Raw genomic sequence first — 14,361 nt, 5'->3', positions numbered from 1 at the left:
TCCTCTGGTGTCCGTTGCACTAAAGGAGACTTCATGGAAGAGGTGAGGGGGAAAAGCACCCTCCAGGAGGAAGATTTGGGGAAGCCTCAGGCGGCGGTGGAGAAGACACCTCCTTCATGCAAGTCCCCCCCCCCCATGCTCCACGCAGAACCTGGAGGTCTCCCTGTGAGGAACGCTGGAGCAGCAGCTTCTTTCTGCCAATCGGAAGAGGGTTGGACTAGATGACCTTTGGTTTCCCTGTCGGTTCTCTGGTGGGTAGGTCCCAACTGCTGTCCTGCCACCACCTCCTCTGTTGACCTTGCCTGGCCTGGCTAATCAAAGCAGCCAGGCCTATAACATCGGAATGGGCTACAGCAATAATTAATGGGTCTCTCCAGGAGGGCAAGGTTCCCCTTGCCCTCCAGGAGACACTCATTAGGCCCATTAGGAAGAAACCGAGCTTGGCGACAGACAATATTGGTAATTACAGGCCCGTCGCCAATGTTTCTTTCCTCAGCAAGGTAGTTCAGGGGCTGGAGGCCGATCAGCTGCAGGCTCTTCTGGATGAAACCAAAGCCCTGGATCCATTCCAGTCAGGCTTCAGGCCATGGCACGGAATGGAAACAGCATTGATCGCCCCGTTTGATGACCTGCTGAGGGAGGCCGACAGGGGCAAAATGTCTCTGCTGGTCCTTCTCGATATCTCAGCCGCCTTTGATACCATCAACCATGGTATCCTCCTGGGGAGGCTTTCTGATTTGGGAATCAGGGGCCTGGCTTTGGCCTGGCTCCTGTCCTTCTCTCCCCTAGCTGTATTTGTATTATGAGTTACTGTTTCGCCGTTCTCTGAGGTAACTTTGTCTTGCTGCGCTCACTTAGGTTTGGGTAAATCAGCCTTTTGACCCCCTTCTCTGGCTTTAGCACATTGTGAAACGAAATGGCCTTTTGTTTGGGAATTTCTCTGTTCTGAGCTAAGGTTCTTCCCTTCTCTTCTCTTCCCTTCCCTTCCCAGTGCTTGTATTTTGGCTGGCCCTGTTCTGTGGGCTTGCCTACAAAATGGCTGCCAGTTCCTGCTGGTTCTTGAAGTAAACCTTGGGCTCCTTTTTGCTGTCCTCCCAAGTTTTTCTTCCCACTTTTACCTCAGAAAAGTTCGGGTTTTGAAGGTGTGAAATTAAATCTGCGACCTCTCCTGGTTTCTGAACATCTTTGGGCCTTTTCTTTCAGAATCATTACACTTTTCCGCTTCACCTTTGGGCTGTAAAACATTTTCCTCAGCTCCATCATCTAATTTCCACTTCTTAATGTATAGCTCCATTTGCCTATACTCAGATCTCTGTTCCGCTTTCCATTTTTCCAACTCTAACTGCCTTTCTTTCTGCTCACAGGACAGTTGCCTGGCCTCCTGCCCATCATAGATCACCATTGCATCCAATCTCAGTTCCATTTGTAACTTCCATTTTTGGAATTCTTGAAATTCTAGGAGTCTTTTCCTCCTCAAGGTCTCCATTTTACCCTCTGAGCTACAGTGGTGCCTCGCATAATGAGCACCCTATTTAACAACGAATCCACATAGCGATGTGGATTTTGCGATCGCAAAAACGATCACATTGCGATGGTTTATATGTCTAAATATCGCATTGCGATGATTGGTAAGCATTTTGCTTACCAATCTTCGCATTGCAATGTTTTAGAAACAGCTGATTGGCGGTTCCAAAATGGCCACCGGAAGAAAAAAATGGCCACCAGCAGCGTTTTCGCACCCTTTACCTCGCATACCAGGCAGCGAAAATGGCGGCCGTATGGAGGATTTCCGCACAGCGGTGAGTTTATCCCCCACAGGAATGCATTAAACGGGGCTTAATGCGTTCCTATGGGGTTTTCCTTTCCATATAGCGACGATTCCAGATAGCGACGATTTATCCAGAACAGATTATCATCACTATGCGAGGCACCACGATAATTCCTCCCAGATTTGAGCCAACTGCCATCTCAGGAGACATCTCTGCAGCCTCTTTCCCCTGCATGGAAGGCATGTTTATTTACCGTATTTGCCGGCGTATAAGACGACTGGGTGTATAAGACGACCCCCCAACATTTCCACTCAAAATATAGTTTGTTATATACTCGCCGTATAAGGCTACCCCCTCTTCCGCACACCTTCCACACACCAAATAAAAGGTGATATTCATTGTCACCATTGTGCGACCACAGCGCCTCGGGCCTGCCCCTGCATCTCCCTGTGACCAGCACTAGTGCACAAGTGCACATGTGTGAGCTCTGCGTAGACTAGGGGCGGGCCGGAGCGCCTCTGCTTCCCACCGAGGAGAATGGGCCGGTCACGTCGAAAAGTCTGGCATCCCTGTCTCGCTGTTGATGCTCGCCGCGGCCACGCCAGATACCGTGCAATACTGGATGGTATGTAGAATGAGGTGGGAAGGCATCCGAAGGCCACTATGGGCAGCTATGTCTATCCCAAATGAACTGCACCCGGTGTATAAGACGACCCCCCACTTGGAGGCATGTTTTAAAGGGCAAAAAAGTAGTCTTATAAGCCAGCAAATACAGTATGTAGGCTTCTGTTCCAATTTACAAGCCTCAACTTTAAAAGGTACACTTTTTTCCTCTCTTTTTTTTGTGAGAGTCTGTAATAAAATTGCTTCCCCCAGCGATCATCCACTGTTAAGATACTGTATTTAGGCCTCTGTCTCCCAGCCAGGCCTTCTTCCTGAGACAAAGTGTCTCTCCCTGCCTCTAGGCCCCAAATAACCACAAATATCAGCTTTAACTCTTCCTATTGGCTCCTTCTCCACTGCTCAGCTGTGATGGACAGGTGAGGGCAGGGCTGTTCGCTACAGTTTCATGTTAAAAACAATAGCAGAAATTGGTTGTTGTGGGTTTTTCGGTCTTCTTGGCCGTGTTCTGAAAGTGGTTCTTCCTAATCTGTCGTCAAGTCGTCTCGGACTCTTCGTAGCATGAAGAACCACTTTCAGAACACTGCCAAGAAGTCCGAAAAACCCACAACAGCCATTAGATCCTGGCCATGAAAGCCTTCACGAATACAATAGCAGAAATTGTTGAGTGAAAGATAAATATATGTGTATTACAATATACTCTATGTCAGTGGTTCTTAACCTTTTGAAACAAACACCCCCTTGAGCCATTGAGGAAGTTATCATTGCCCCCCTCCCCACGGCGATATCTTATTTATTTATTTATTTATTTATTTATTTATTTATTTATTTATTTATTTATTTATTTATTTATTTATTTATTTATTTATTTATTTATTTATTTGTTTGTTTATTTGTTTATTTATTTATTTATTTATTTATTCAAGACACTTAAATCCAATGACCCCTCAAAATAAAATTTAATTGCAAGAAAATGAACTGCCCCCCCAAAAGAAACAGTAACATTTAATGATTTAGTTACAAGTGAATTTTAAGATGCAAAAAGAAATGTAAAATGGGCTTAAAAACAAACCGCAATGCAGGAACTAAAACTTTCAAGACAAAAACTCTGAAATTAAGCTAAGTTTCGAGGAAAATACATATTCATGCACACTATAAAAAGGGTTTAAAAGACACAAAGAAAAATTTTACAGAAGGAAAGCAACAAAACTCAGAGTGACAAATTATATACAGTGGTGCCCCACTTGATGATTACCCCGCTCCATGACGAATCCGCTTTATGACGATGTTTAAATGGGGTAAATCTGCTTTACGACGATTGGTTCCCTGTTTCGGGAACCGATATTTCGCTTAATGATGGTTCTGAAACAGCTGATCGGCAGGTCACAAAATGGCTCCCCACTGTGCAAAATGGCTCCCCGCTGTGTTTAGGACAGATTGCTCGCTTTACAGGCACCAGAAAATGGCCGCCCTATGGAGGACCTTCGCTGGACGATTAGGTATTTTCCCCATTAGAACGCATTAACCAGTTTTTAATGCATTCTAATGGGGTTTTTTTACTTTTTACTTTCACTTGATGATGATTTCGCTGTACAGTGATTTTGCTACAACGGATTATCATCGTCAAGCGAGGCACCACTGTATATATATATCTACACAAAAAGTTTACACAAAGAGCACAAAAAATTGAAACCATAAAACTGAGAAATCAAAATATAATATCGAACTAGAGTGCACGTTAAAAAGTACAGTACAATACAAAGAGAAACACAAAATGTTTTACAGAGCACAAGAATTCAAAAACGAAGCAAACATCGTCACACTGTATAAAAACAAAGGAGACAGGGGCGACTGCAATAACTACCCTGGCAACTCTCTTCTCAGCATTGCTTCCCATGTTGTGCTGAAGAGACTCAGGTCCTTGCAGACAGAGTCTTTCCAGAATCACAGTGTTTTCAAGCTAACAGATCCACCACTGACATGGTGGATTTCAAGCTAATAGATCCACCACTGATACGGTTTTCTCCCTCAGACAGTTTCAGGAGAAATGTAGGGAACAACAACAGCCTTCTTTGTGGCCTTCATAGATCTCACAAAGGCCTTTAATTTGGTTAGCAGGGATGGCCTTTTTAAAATACTTCCCAAGACTGGATGTCCACCTCGACTCCTTAACATCATCAGGTCCTTTCGTGGGGAAATGAAGGGCACCATAGTTTTTGATGGCTCAACATCAGATCCCTTTGACATCGGATTCCAAAATATCTCCTGTAGTGCAGCCAAATCGCCCCAGAGGGAGACTCCAGCTGCGATACAAGGATATCTGCAAGCGGGATCTGAAGGCCTTAGGAATGGACCTCAACAAATTGGAAACCTTGACATCTGAGTGTTCAGCCTGGAGGCAGGCAGTACATCACGGCCTCTCCCAATTTGAAGTGACCCTTGTCCAGCAGGCCGAGGCAAAGAGGCAGTCCCAAAAGCAGCAAAATCAGGGAGCTGGACAGGGGACAGACTGTATTTGTGTTCAGTGGGGAAGGGATGGTCACTCTCAAATTGGCCTTCTCAGCCACACGATATGCTGTCCCAAGTCCTCCATACAGACCATGTTACCATAGTCTCTTGAGATTGAAGGGTGCCTAATCAATCAATCACCCATGGGCAAAACACAAAACAAGACATGGAAATGAAAAAAGTCACTCCACTCATAGAAGGCACTGTCCCCTTTCAGAAGAGGGAAAGAGACAGTTTTCAATGATGACCCTCTGTGACAAGGTCCTTCTCTAGCCGGGGGGTGGGCGCTAGTGGTGAAGGCGGGAAAAAGGCATGGAGGCTGTTCGGTTCCATGAACGTTAACAGTTTTATTAGAAACATAACTCAGTTCAACTGGATCAAACGTATCCCTCAGAACATCGTTGGATAATAAATTGTACCTTTTCGGTCTCACAACATCAACATTCCTTTCTTCCTCTAAAAGGGTGCTGGGCCGAACCGTTCCCGATCAGTCAGTGATCGTAAGGGAGTACTCCGTCCCACGCAAACAGTCCCGCAGCAGGGATGGTGGGCCCAGTCTCCCTCCAGAGGCTTCTGTTGAAACTCGGGGCTGGGGCGAAGCACTTTCCGGCCCCCAAGGAAATTCCGGGGATACACCGAGACAATCCATTCTAAAGGGTCGTAGTGACGACCTCTCCCACCTTGTTGGAGTGGATCCGGTGGTATGCCACCTCCTTGCAGTAAATTAGGGAAGTCTCATGCAGCGCCTGAAGCTGTCTCAGGGGAAAGCATGGGTTTGGTTTGCACCCCTCTATTCACATACCGTCCTAACTCCCCTCCGCGGATAAACTGAAAAAGCGTGTGCTGCCCTCCTCTTTTACCTCCTCCCAAACAATCAAGTCTAGCTCCACCCCTCCCTCATCAGCCAGACACACTTCAGTTGTTTTCCCCTTCACTTCCTCTGCTTGATCTATCTCGATCAAGACACCTTCTACACAACCACTCTCCTCTACTTGTCTTGTTGCCTCAGAGGACGGCACACTTTGTCTCGCACCTTCACACCCTCCCTCTTGCAGACTACTTCAGATATGCTGTTAAGTGTGAGTTGGGTAACTGAGCTTGGTGTGGTGGCAATGGACAATGAGGACAGCACAGGAGAAAGAAAATTAAGGTAGGGAAGCAACCTAATTCCTCCTTCCACCAACAAGATGATCCTTACTGGACACAAGCCTGTGTATTCCAAAGCTTGAAAAATGCAGCTTGATAAAAGCTTCACTTTATCTTCCACAAACTACCTCTGACACTTAAATGTGCCTAAAGGGTGGCAATTAAAACAATATGTCTCCATGGCTTCTGGCCACATCCTGATGAAAACATAGTCAGGACTATGTATTAATGGCCCATTCTAGTTTCACCAAAAGACTTAGTCTTCATACTGATAATATGCAAGCAATTGGTTTTGTCACATCAGCTACAAGTCCTAACAGAATTTTAAGAATCGAAGAATCTTAGAATAGTAGCGTATTTGTTTGAAAGGAAAGGAATATTGATTTTGCTGCTGTCTGAAACCTAAATTCAAGATAGCAACCCACTTGGGTATCAAAATAATTTTTTTGAAAAAGCAGAGCAATGTTAGAGAGACATTCTGTAGATAGTAGACTTTATATTAAGGAAATAGAGAAGCAAATTAGGGTTGTATATTGCTTTGTAGCAGTTTTTTAAAAAAAATTCAATTCAAGGAGCATTGTTAGAATAATGCAAAAGTCTGTTGACCAAAGCAACCTTCTACACACGAAACTTGTTTAATGCAACATTTTCACATTATCTTTTCAGAAGATTTTTGAGAAGAATTTTCACAGTCCTAAGGATTTTACAGTAGTCAGAAAGTAATGAGTAACTAACACTCTTTGCAACATTTACTCACACAAATTACTTTGGGTGAGGAGGGTCACAACAACATCCATAACAAATTGCCTTAAAAACAACTTTCCAACTACCCAACAGAACAATAAACAAATGAACTGCTGAATAGCTCAATGAGAGATGGCACACCACCCCAAACTGACCCGTTTCTTTCCACACTTCCGTTACACATAGAGGCACATCACACCCATGTACACAGAAGACAGGGGAAGATCTCAAGTTCGACATCCCTCAAAGCCATTTAAAGTTGGCCAGGTGAACTTTCTTCCCCCCCTGACAGCCAGCCAGCCACAACAGGACAACAAGAAAAGCCGGAAAAGCTGCCGAATTCCCACCCACCCAGGATGACCCAGCCAACCCTGTCCCTAGAACTCCTGCCACACCACCCCAAACTGACCCGTTTCTCTCCGTGCTTCCCTTGCAACAGGCGGGAAGGTGGGCGGGAAGGCAGGATGGACAAACGGGGCTTGTCTCTCCCTCCCCGCCCAGGGGCAAGGCAGCGCTTCACCGGGAGAGGATGGGGACCCGAGAGCCCCTTTCCTTCCACCCAATCCACACTTGCTGCTTCCCTAAGGGAGAAAAGTGAGGCATGGCAGGCAGAAAGAGCTGGATTGTCTGGCAGTGGCAGCACCAGATCCACTGCCAGCACCGTGGCTGCAGCTGCCTTCACAGGTTTGGTTTGCTCCAGCACCCCCTACCACCCCCTTCTGTTCCAACGCCCCCACACCGCCCCTTTTCATTCTACCGCCCCCCTGAAAAATGAAATCGCCCACTGGGGGGCATTATCGCCCATGTTAAGAACCACTGGGTCAAACTGCCAAGCCAAGGAGCAAAGTGATAGTGGGTGGGGGGCTTACTATCATCCTCCAGATCAAAAACTTGAGGGGGAAATGCGGGTAAGAACTTGAGGGGGAAAATTTGAAATGTGGAGAGAAATCAGGGAGGTGTCCAAAAGGGACAGGACTAGAATCACAAGGAACATTAATTCTCCTCACGTCGACTGGGCTAATGCGTGCAAAGGCGGAGAAAGAGAGACTAGGTTTCTTGACATGCTAAATGACTGTGCCTTGGAGCAATTTCTCATGGAGCCCAACAGAGAGGACAGGGGACTCTGGATCTATTATTGTGCAGTACTCTGGACCTGGTTAGGGACGGGAATGTCACTGAGTCCCTAGGGAAAAGTGACTATGCCGCCAGCTCTTTCGCCTTGCAGGTTGGGGGGGGGGGAGAGTGTCAAGCAAATCTCTGGACACAAAAAAGCTTGACTTCCAAAGGGCAGACTTCCCTGAGACGAGGAAGCAAGTTAGAAAGAAGTTGAAAGGGAAGGGGGGAAAAGAGAAAACATCTCTCCTGAGGGCATGGAGCCTGTTTAAAACAACGGCTGTAGAGGCCCAGCGGAAGTGTATACCACAAAAAAGGGAGGGTCACCTGAGTCCAAGAAGGTGCTGGCATAGTTAATGAGCAAAGTTGGAGAGGATCTGAAGGGAAAGGAGGGGTCCTTCCACAAATGCAAAACCTTCCCAAATGAGGAAAAATTACAGTGGTACTTTGACTTGTGATCGTCCTTAATTGCGAACGATTTGATTTACGAATGGCTCCGTTCGCAAAATTTGTTCGACCTGCGAATGGAGCCTGGACTTACGAACCGAAATTGAAAAAAAAAAGCCTTGCCTGCCCTTTTTTGACCTAAGTTCACTTTAGTTCAACAGAAGAAAAAAAAATTTAAAAATTCACCCCGTAGTTGTAGAGAATGGATTAATTGGCTTTGCATTAGTTCCTATAGGAACCCTAATGCCTCTATGAACAGCGCCTCGACCTATGAATGAAAAATAGCTGATACATGTTAAATGGTTTTCAATGCATTCCAATGGAAATGTTTGATACGACTTACAAACTTTTCGACCTGCGAACTTAATTCTAAAATGGATTAAGTTTGCAAGTGGAGGTACCATTGTAAAAGGAACATAGACTCTGGCAAAATAAATGTAAGAACATGGTACAGAAGACAAAGAAACACTTTGTGGAAGTGTGGACAGTAATATAAAGAGGAATAATGAACACTTCCGATTGGAAACATGATTAATTCGTTCTGGCTGGGGGGGGGCAATGTGTAGCCTGCATAACTACTTTGTAAACCATGCAGAGTGCTTGAAGCGCTATGGGGCGGTATATAAGCAGTACGATTTTGCTTTGCTTTTTATACTAACTTTGCAAAGGCTTCTATTACACATATGCTTATTCTCATTTTCTTAGCACAAGGTTCCATGTCTATTTTGTCATACCTCTCTGTTAATTAACGATAAAACACATCACAAGTGATAAAACACATCACAAGGAAGGTGTCTATCTCCGGACTAGATCAGATGGAAAGCAATTTAACCTCTCTAGACTGAGAGCAAAGACCGAAGTTCAGCTGAAATGCATGCGGGACTTCCTCTTCGCCGATGATGCAGCCATTGTTGCCCACTCTGCCAAAGACCTCCAACAACTCATGAATTGTTTTAGCAAGGCCTGCCAAGACTTTGGACTAACTATCAGCCTGAAGAAAACACAAGTCATGGGCCAGGGCGTGGACTCACCTCCCTCTATTACCATCTCCATGCAAGAATTGGAGGTTATCCATGAATTTGTGTACCTTGGCTCAACCATCTCTGACACTCTTTCCCTAGACGTTGAGCTGGACAGACGCATTGGCAAAGCAGCTACCATGTTCTCAAGACTCACAAAAAGAGTATGGCTCAATAAGAAGCTGACAGCATACACCAAGATCCAGGTCGATACAGCCTGTGTCCTGAGCACACTCCTGTACTGCAGTGAGTCCTGGACCCTTCATGCACGGCAGGAGAGAAAGCTGAACACGTTCCATATGCGCTGCCTCCGACGTATTTTTAGTATCACCTGGCAGGACAAAGTTCCAAATAGAGTAGTCCTAGATCGAGCTGGAAATTCTAGCATGTATACACTACTGAAACAGCGATGCCTACGCTGGCTCGGGCATGTTGTGAGAATGGCTGATGGTCGGATTCCACAGGATCTCCTGTATGGAGAACTAGTGCAGGGAAATCGCCCCAGAGGGAGACGACAGCTGCGATACAAGGATATCTGCAAGCAGGATTTGAAGGCCTTGGAAATGGATCTCAACAGATGGGAAACCCTGACATCGCAGCGTTCAGCCTGGCGGCATGCGGTGCATCACGGCCTCTCCCAATTTGAAGAAACCCTTGCCCAGCAGGCTGAGGCAAAGAGGCAATCACGAAAGCAGCAAAATCAGGGAGCTAGACAGGGTACAGTTTGTATTTATCCTAAGTGTGGAAGGGATTGTCACTCTCGAATTGGCCTCCTCAGCCACACTAGACGCTGTTCCAAGTCCTCCATACAGAGGACGATACCATAGTCTCTCGAGACTGAAGGATGCCTATGATGATGACATCACAAGTGGCACTTCAAAATGCACTCCATTTTTCTCTTTCTGCTCTGCATTACATCAGCATTTTGTTGTTTCTTCTTTCCCGTGGAAACCAGCAAAAAACTGAATGAGCTCCTTCTGATTTTTAACTTATCAGGAGCTCCGAATAAAACTCATTCACATGTAACTGAAGGGCAAAAATTCTGACTAAAGATCTTTCCACATTACATGCATACATGTGGTTTCTCCCCATTGTGGGTCCTTTGATGTGACCTCAGGTTAGAACTCCAACTAAAGCTCTTTCCACATTACATGCATTTATACGGTTTCTCCCCAGGGTGGGTCCTTTGATGCAACCTGAAGTGTACACGCTGACTAAACCTCTTTCCACATTCTATGCATTTATGTGGCTTCTCTCCATGTGAGTTCTTTGATGCAACCTAAAGTCACCACTCCTACTAAAGCTCTTTCCACATTCCATGGATTTATGTGGTTTCTCCCCAGTGTGGGTCCTTTGATGTACCCTCAGGTGACCACTCTGATTAAAGCTTTTTCCACATTCCATGCATTTATGTGGTTTCTCCCCAGTGTGGGTCCTTTGATGTAACCTAAGGGCATCACTCCTACTAAAGGTCTTTCCACATTCTATGCATTTATGTGGTTTCTCCCCAGTGTGAGTTCTTTGATGTGACCTAAGTTTACTGCTGCAACTAAAGCTCTTTCCACATTCCATGCATTTATGTGGTTTCTCCCCAGTGTGGGTCCTTTGATGTAATTTAAGGTTACCACTGTGACTAAAGCTCTTTCCACATTCCATGCATTTATGTGGTTTCTCACCAGTGTGAGTCCTTTGATGTAATTTAAAGTGAACATTCTGACTAAAGCTCTTTCCACATTCCATGCATTTATGTGGTTTCTCCCCAGTGTGAGTCCTTTGATGTAACCTAAGGTTACTAATGCAACTAAAGCTCTTTCCACATTCCATGCACTTATGTGGTTTCTCCCCAGTGTGGCTCCTTTGATGTAACCTAAGGGCACCACTTTGACTAAAGCTCTTTCCACATTCCATGCATAAATGTGGTTTCTCCCCAGTGTGGGTCTTTCGATGTGACGTAAGGCTACCACTACAGTTGAAGCTCTTGCCACAGTCCATGCATTTATGTGGTTTCTCCCCAGTGTGGGTCCTTTGATGTAATTTAAGGGCACCACTGTGACTAAAGCTCTTGCCACATTCCATGCAGTTATGCGGTTTCTCCCCAGTGTGTGTCCTTTGATGTAACCTAAGGGCACCACTCCTACTAAAGCTCTTTCCACATTCCGTGCATTTATGTGGTTTCTCCCCAGTGTGGATCCTTTGATGTAACCTAAGGTGAGTACTGCAACTAAAGCTCTTTCCACATTCCATGCATTTATGTGGTTTCTCCCCAGTGTGGGTCCTTTGATGTAACCTAAGGGCACCACTGTGACTAAAGCTCTTTCCACATTCCATACATTTATGTGGTTTCTCCTGTGTGTGGGTCTTTTGATGTGACGTAAGGCTACCACTGCAGCTAAAGCTCTTGCCACATTTCATGCATTTATGTGGTTTCTCCCCAGTGTGGGTCCTTTGATGTAACCTAAGGGCACCACTTTGACTGAAGCTCTTTTCGCATTCCATGCATTTATATGGTTTTTCCCCAGTGTGAGTCCTTTGATGTAACCTAAGGTTACTACTGCAACTAAAGCTCTTTCCACATTCCATGCATTTCTGTGGTTTCTCCCCAGTGTGAGTCCTTAGATGTAACCTAAAGTGTCCACCCTGAGTAAAGCTCTTTCCACATTCCATGCATTTATGTGGTTTCTCCCCAGTGTGGGTCCTTTGATGTACCCTCAGGTGACCACTCTGATTAAAGCTTTTTCCACATTCCATGCATTTATGTGGTTTCTCCCCAGTGTGGGTCCTTTGATGTAACCTAAGGGCACCACTCCTACTAAAGCTCTTTCCACATTCCGTGCAGTTATGCGGTTTCTCCCCAGTGTGTGTCCTTTGATGTAACCTAAGGTGACTACTGCAACTAAAGCACTTTCCACATTCCATGCATTTATGTGGTTTCCCCCCAGTGTGGGTCCTTTGATGTAACCTAAGGCCACCACTGTGACTAAAGCTCTTTCCACATTCCGTCCATTTATATGGTTTCTCCCCAGAGTGAGTCCTTTGGTGTAACCTAAGGACAGCACTGATACTAAAACTCTTTCCACATTCCATGCATTTATATGGTTTCTCCCCAGTGTGAGTCCTTTGGTGTAACCTAAGGACAGCACTGATACTAAAGCTCTTTCCACATTCTATGCATTCATGTGGTTTCTCCCCAGTGTGAGTTCTATGGTGTATATGGAGGCTCTTGTTCTGACTGAAGATCCTTCCGCATTCCATACATGGATACAGTTTCTCCCCTGGATGTGTTCTTTGATATCTACTGAGGTGACATGCATTTACGTTGTTTCTCCTTTGCGTCAGTCCTTTCATCTGAAGTCCATGTTTGCCCTTTCCGTATCTCAATTCTCTCTTTTCTTGCTTGATGATGAATTCCTGCCCAGGTTGTCCCAGATGTTGCTGGGCAATTCTTCTCCTGTTCATCATCTGGTAGATTAGAAAAAGAAGACAAACAGTCACTTCCAAAATCTGCAGGAATAAGGAATGATGTGTTCAGGCTCCGTCTGAGTCACGGAGGAGGAAGCTGACAGCCAAAAAGGGAAGGGAGGAGAAGCAGGGAGGGGATGAGGCCGAACCGGAGGTTGTTCCTTTGGGCTTGAGGCTGGAAGGGCTCTTCACTGAGGGACCTTCTGGAGGGGGGAGTCATGAAGGGATGATAATTTCTACACCCAAATAAGTACATCAAATTCAAAGTATATTACCTTCTTTTCCCCTCTTAAATTTTCCCCAATGATTGTACATCAGCTTCCAGAAAATTAGAAATTAATTTCTCAAAGTTGATAACGAGAAAAAAAATTGAATTAAAGGATTGTTTAGGAAAATGAATAACAAGATGGGGAAAAGGAAGAGTAAAAGTGGATGAATGTGATGCAGCTAAATTATTGGACTTGAGAACCAGTAAAGAGCAGTTAGTGGTCAATGCTGGGAAGAAGAGAAAGGATAAATCCATGAAAGGGATGGGATGTAGATAAAATGCTGTTACGGGTAGAGAATCATCAGGAATTTCTGAAAACAGTCTAGGGAGCAGAGATAGTCAGAGAAATAGGTACTGAGGTAATAGAATCTTAGAACTGCAGGGCTAGAAGGGAAGGGAACTCCCAAACTCTGGCTCCAGAGTTAGTTACCTTAACCAATGTGTATGAAAAGGTGGGGGAGGAAAGAATCTGATAAAACACATCTGTGAGAATAAAAGCAACAATGCATGCATTGACATTGAGAAGGTATTTGACCCCAGCAAAATTGAATATTACAAATTCTAAATGCTGCATAATAAAGTAGTACCTCAGTTTATGAAATCAGTTTATTTTGAACTGATTTTCCTTCATAAACCAGAAATTACCTAAACCGAGGTGTACGTAAACCGACATATTACTGAGCAGAGACATATTACATAAAAGCAGAGCAGGTTTTAAACCTGGGGGAGAGCAAACTGGAGGCGAGAGGCATTCATTTTGGGACTCCTGATCCCCATGGAAAGAGGGTGGAGAGAGTAGGGCACAACAAAGTGATGATAGTGTAGTAATTAGGACTGTGAGTGTGACGGAATGGGATTGTTGGTCCACTGGAAGTAGGAGCAGACAAGCAGCCCTTCTTGGGGGACCCCATACACAAAGGCTTTTATGCAAACGCTCGAAGCTCCTGAGCAAAGATGAGAGAGCTGGAAATTCAGGAGGGTAGATACAGTGGTGCCTCGCTTAGCGATCACTCCATATAGCGACGAAATCGCTTAGCGACGCTGTTTTTACGATGTTTCCTATAGGGAAAATTCACTTTGCAATGATCGCGGGGAAGCAAAGCCCCCATTTTCGCACAGCTGATCAGCGGTTCCAAAATGGCTGCTGGGTAAACAGCAATCAATTTGAGATGTTTCTTATGGGGAAAATTGTCATCAGTGCAGCTGAAGACCTGGAAGCAGAAGGGTTAACTGAAGCTGAGGAGAATGCTGAGCAACCCCTGAATCG

General features: G+C 45.1%; 2 protein-coding genes across 5 annotated transcripts in view; both read right to left on the bottom strand.

Moving 5' to 3' along the window:
• Nucleotides 1-6,660: 6,660 nt before the first annotated feature.
• LOC140706082 (uncharacterized) overlaps nucleotides 6,661-14,361 on the bottom strand; it is a 276,919-nt gene continuing 269,218 nt past the window's right edge. For all 4 annotated transcript variants that reach the window (XM_078384434.1, XM_078384440.1, XM_078384444.1 and 1 more), the window contains one exon: nucleotides 6,661-12,826. In XM_078384434.1, the coding sequence (XP_078240560.1) occupies nucleotides 10,601-12,826 (2,226 nt within the window). In that variant the 3' untranslated portion in view covers nucleotides 6,661-10,600. The remainder of the gene's footprint in view (nucleotides 12,827-14,361) is intronic.
• The window catches only part of LOC144586363 (uncharacterized), a 222,623-nt gene continuing 214,922 nt past the window's right edge, over nucleotides 6,661-14,361 (bottom strand). The window contains exon 2 of the mRNA XM_078384471.1: nucleotides 6,661-10,297. The gene's annotated coding sequence lies outside the window, so the exon portion shown is untranslated. The remainder of the gene's footprint in view (nucleotides 10,298-14,361) is intronic.

This window comes from Pogona vitticeps, chromosome 1 (genome assembly GCF_051106095.1).
Source record: "Pogona vitticeps strain Pit_001003342236 chromosome 1, PviZW2.1, whole genome shotgun sequence".
Classification (NCBI taxonomy): Eukaryota; Metazoa; Chordata; class Lepidosauria; order Squamata; family Agamidae; genus Pogona; species Pogona vitticeps.
The sequence above is the reverse complement of the archived record's forward strand: the minus strand, read 5'-3'. Positions and strand labels throughout refer to the sequence as shown.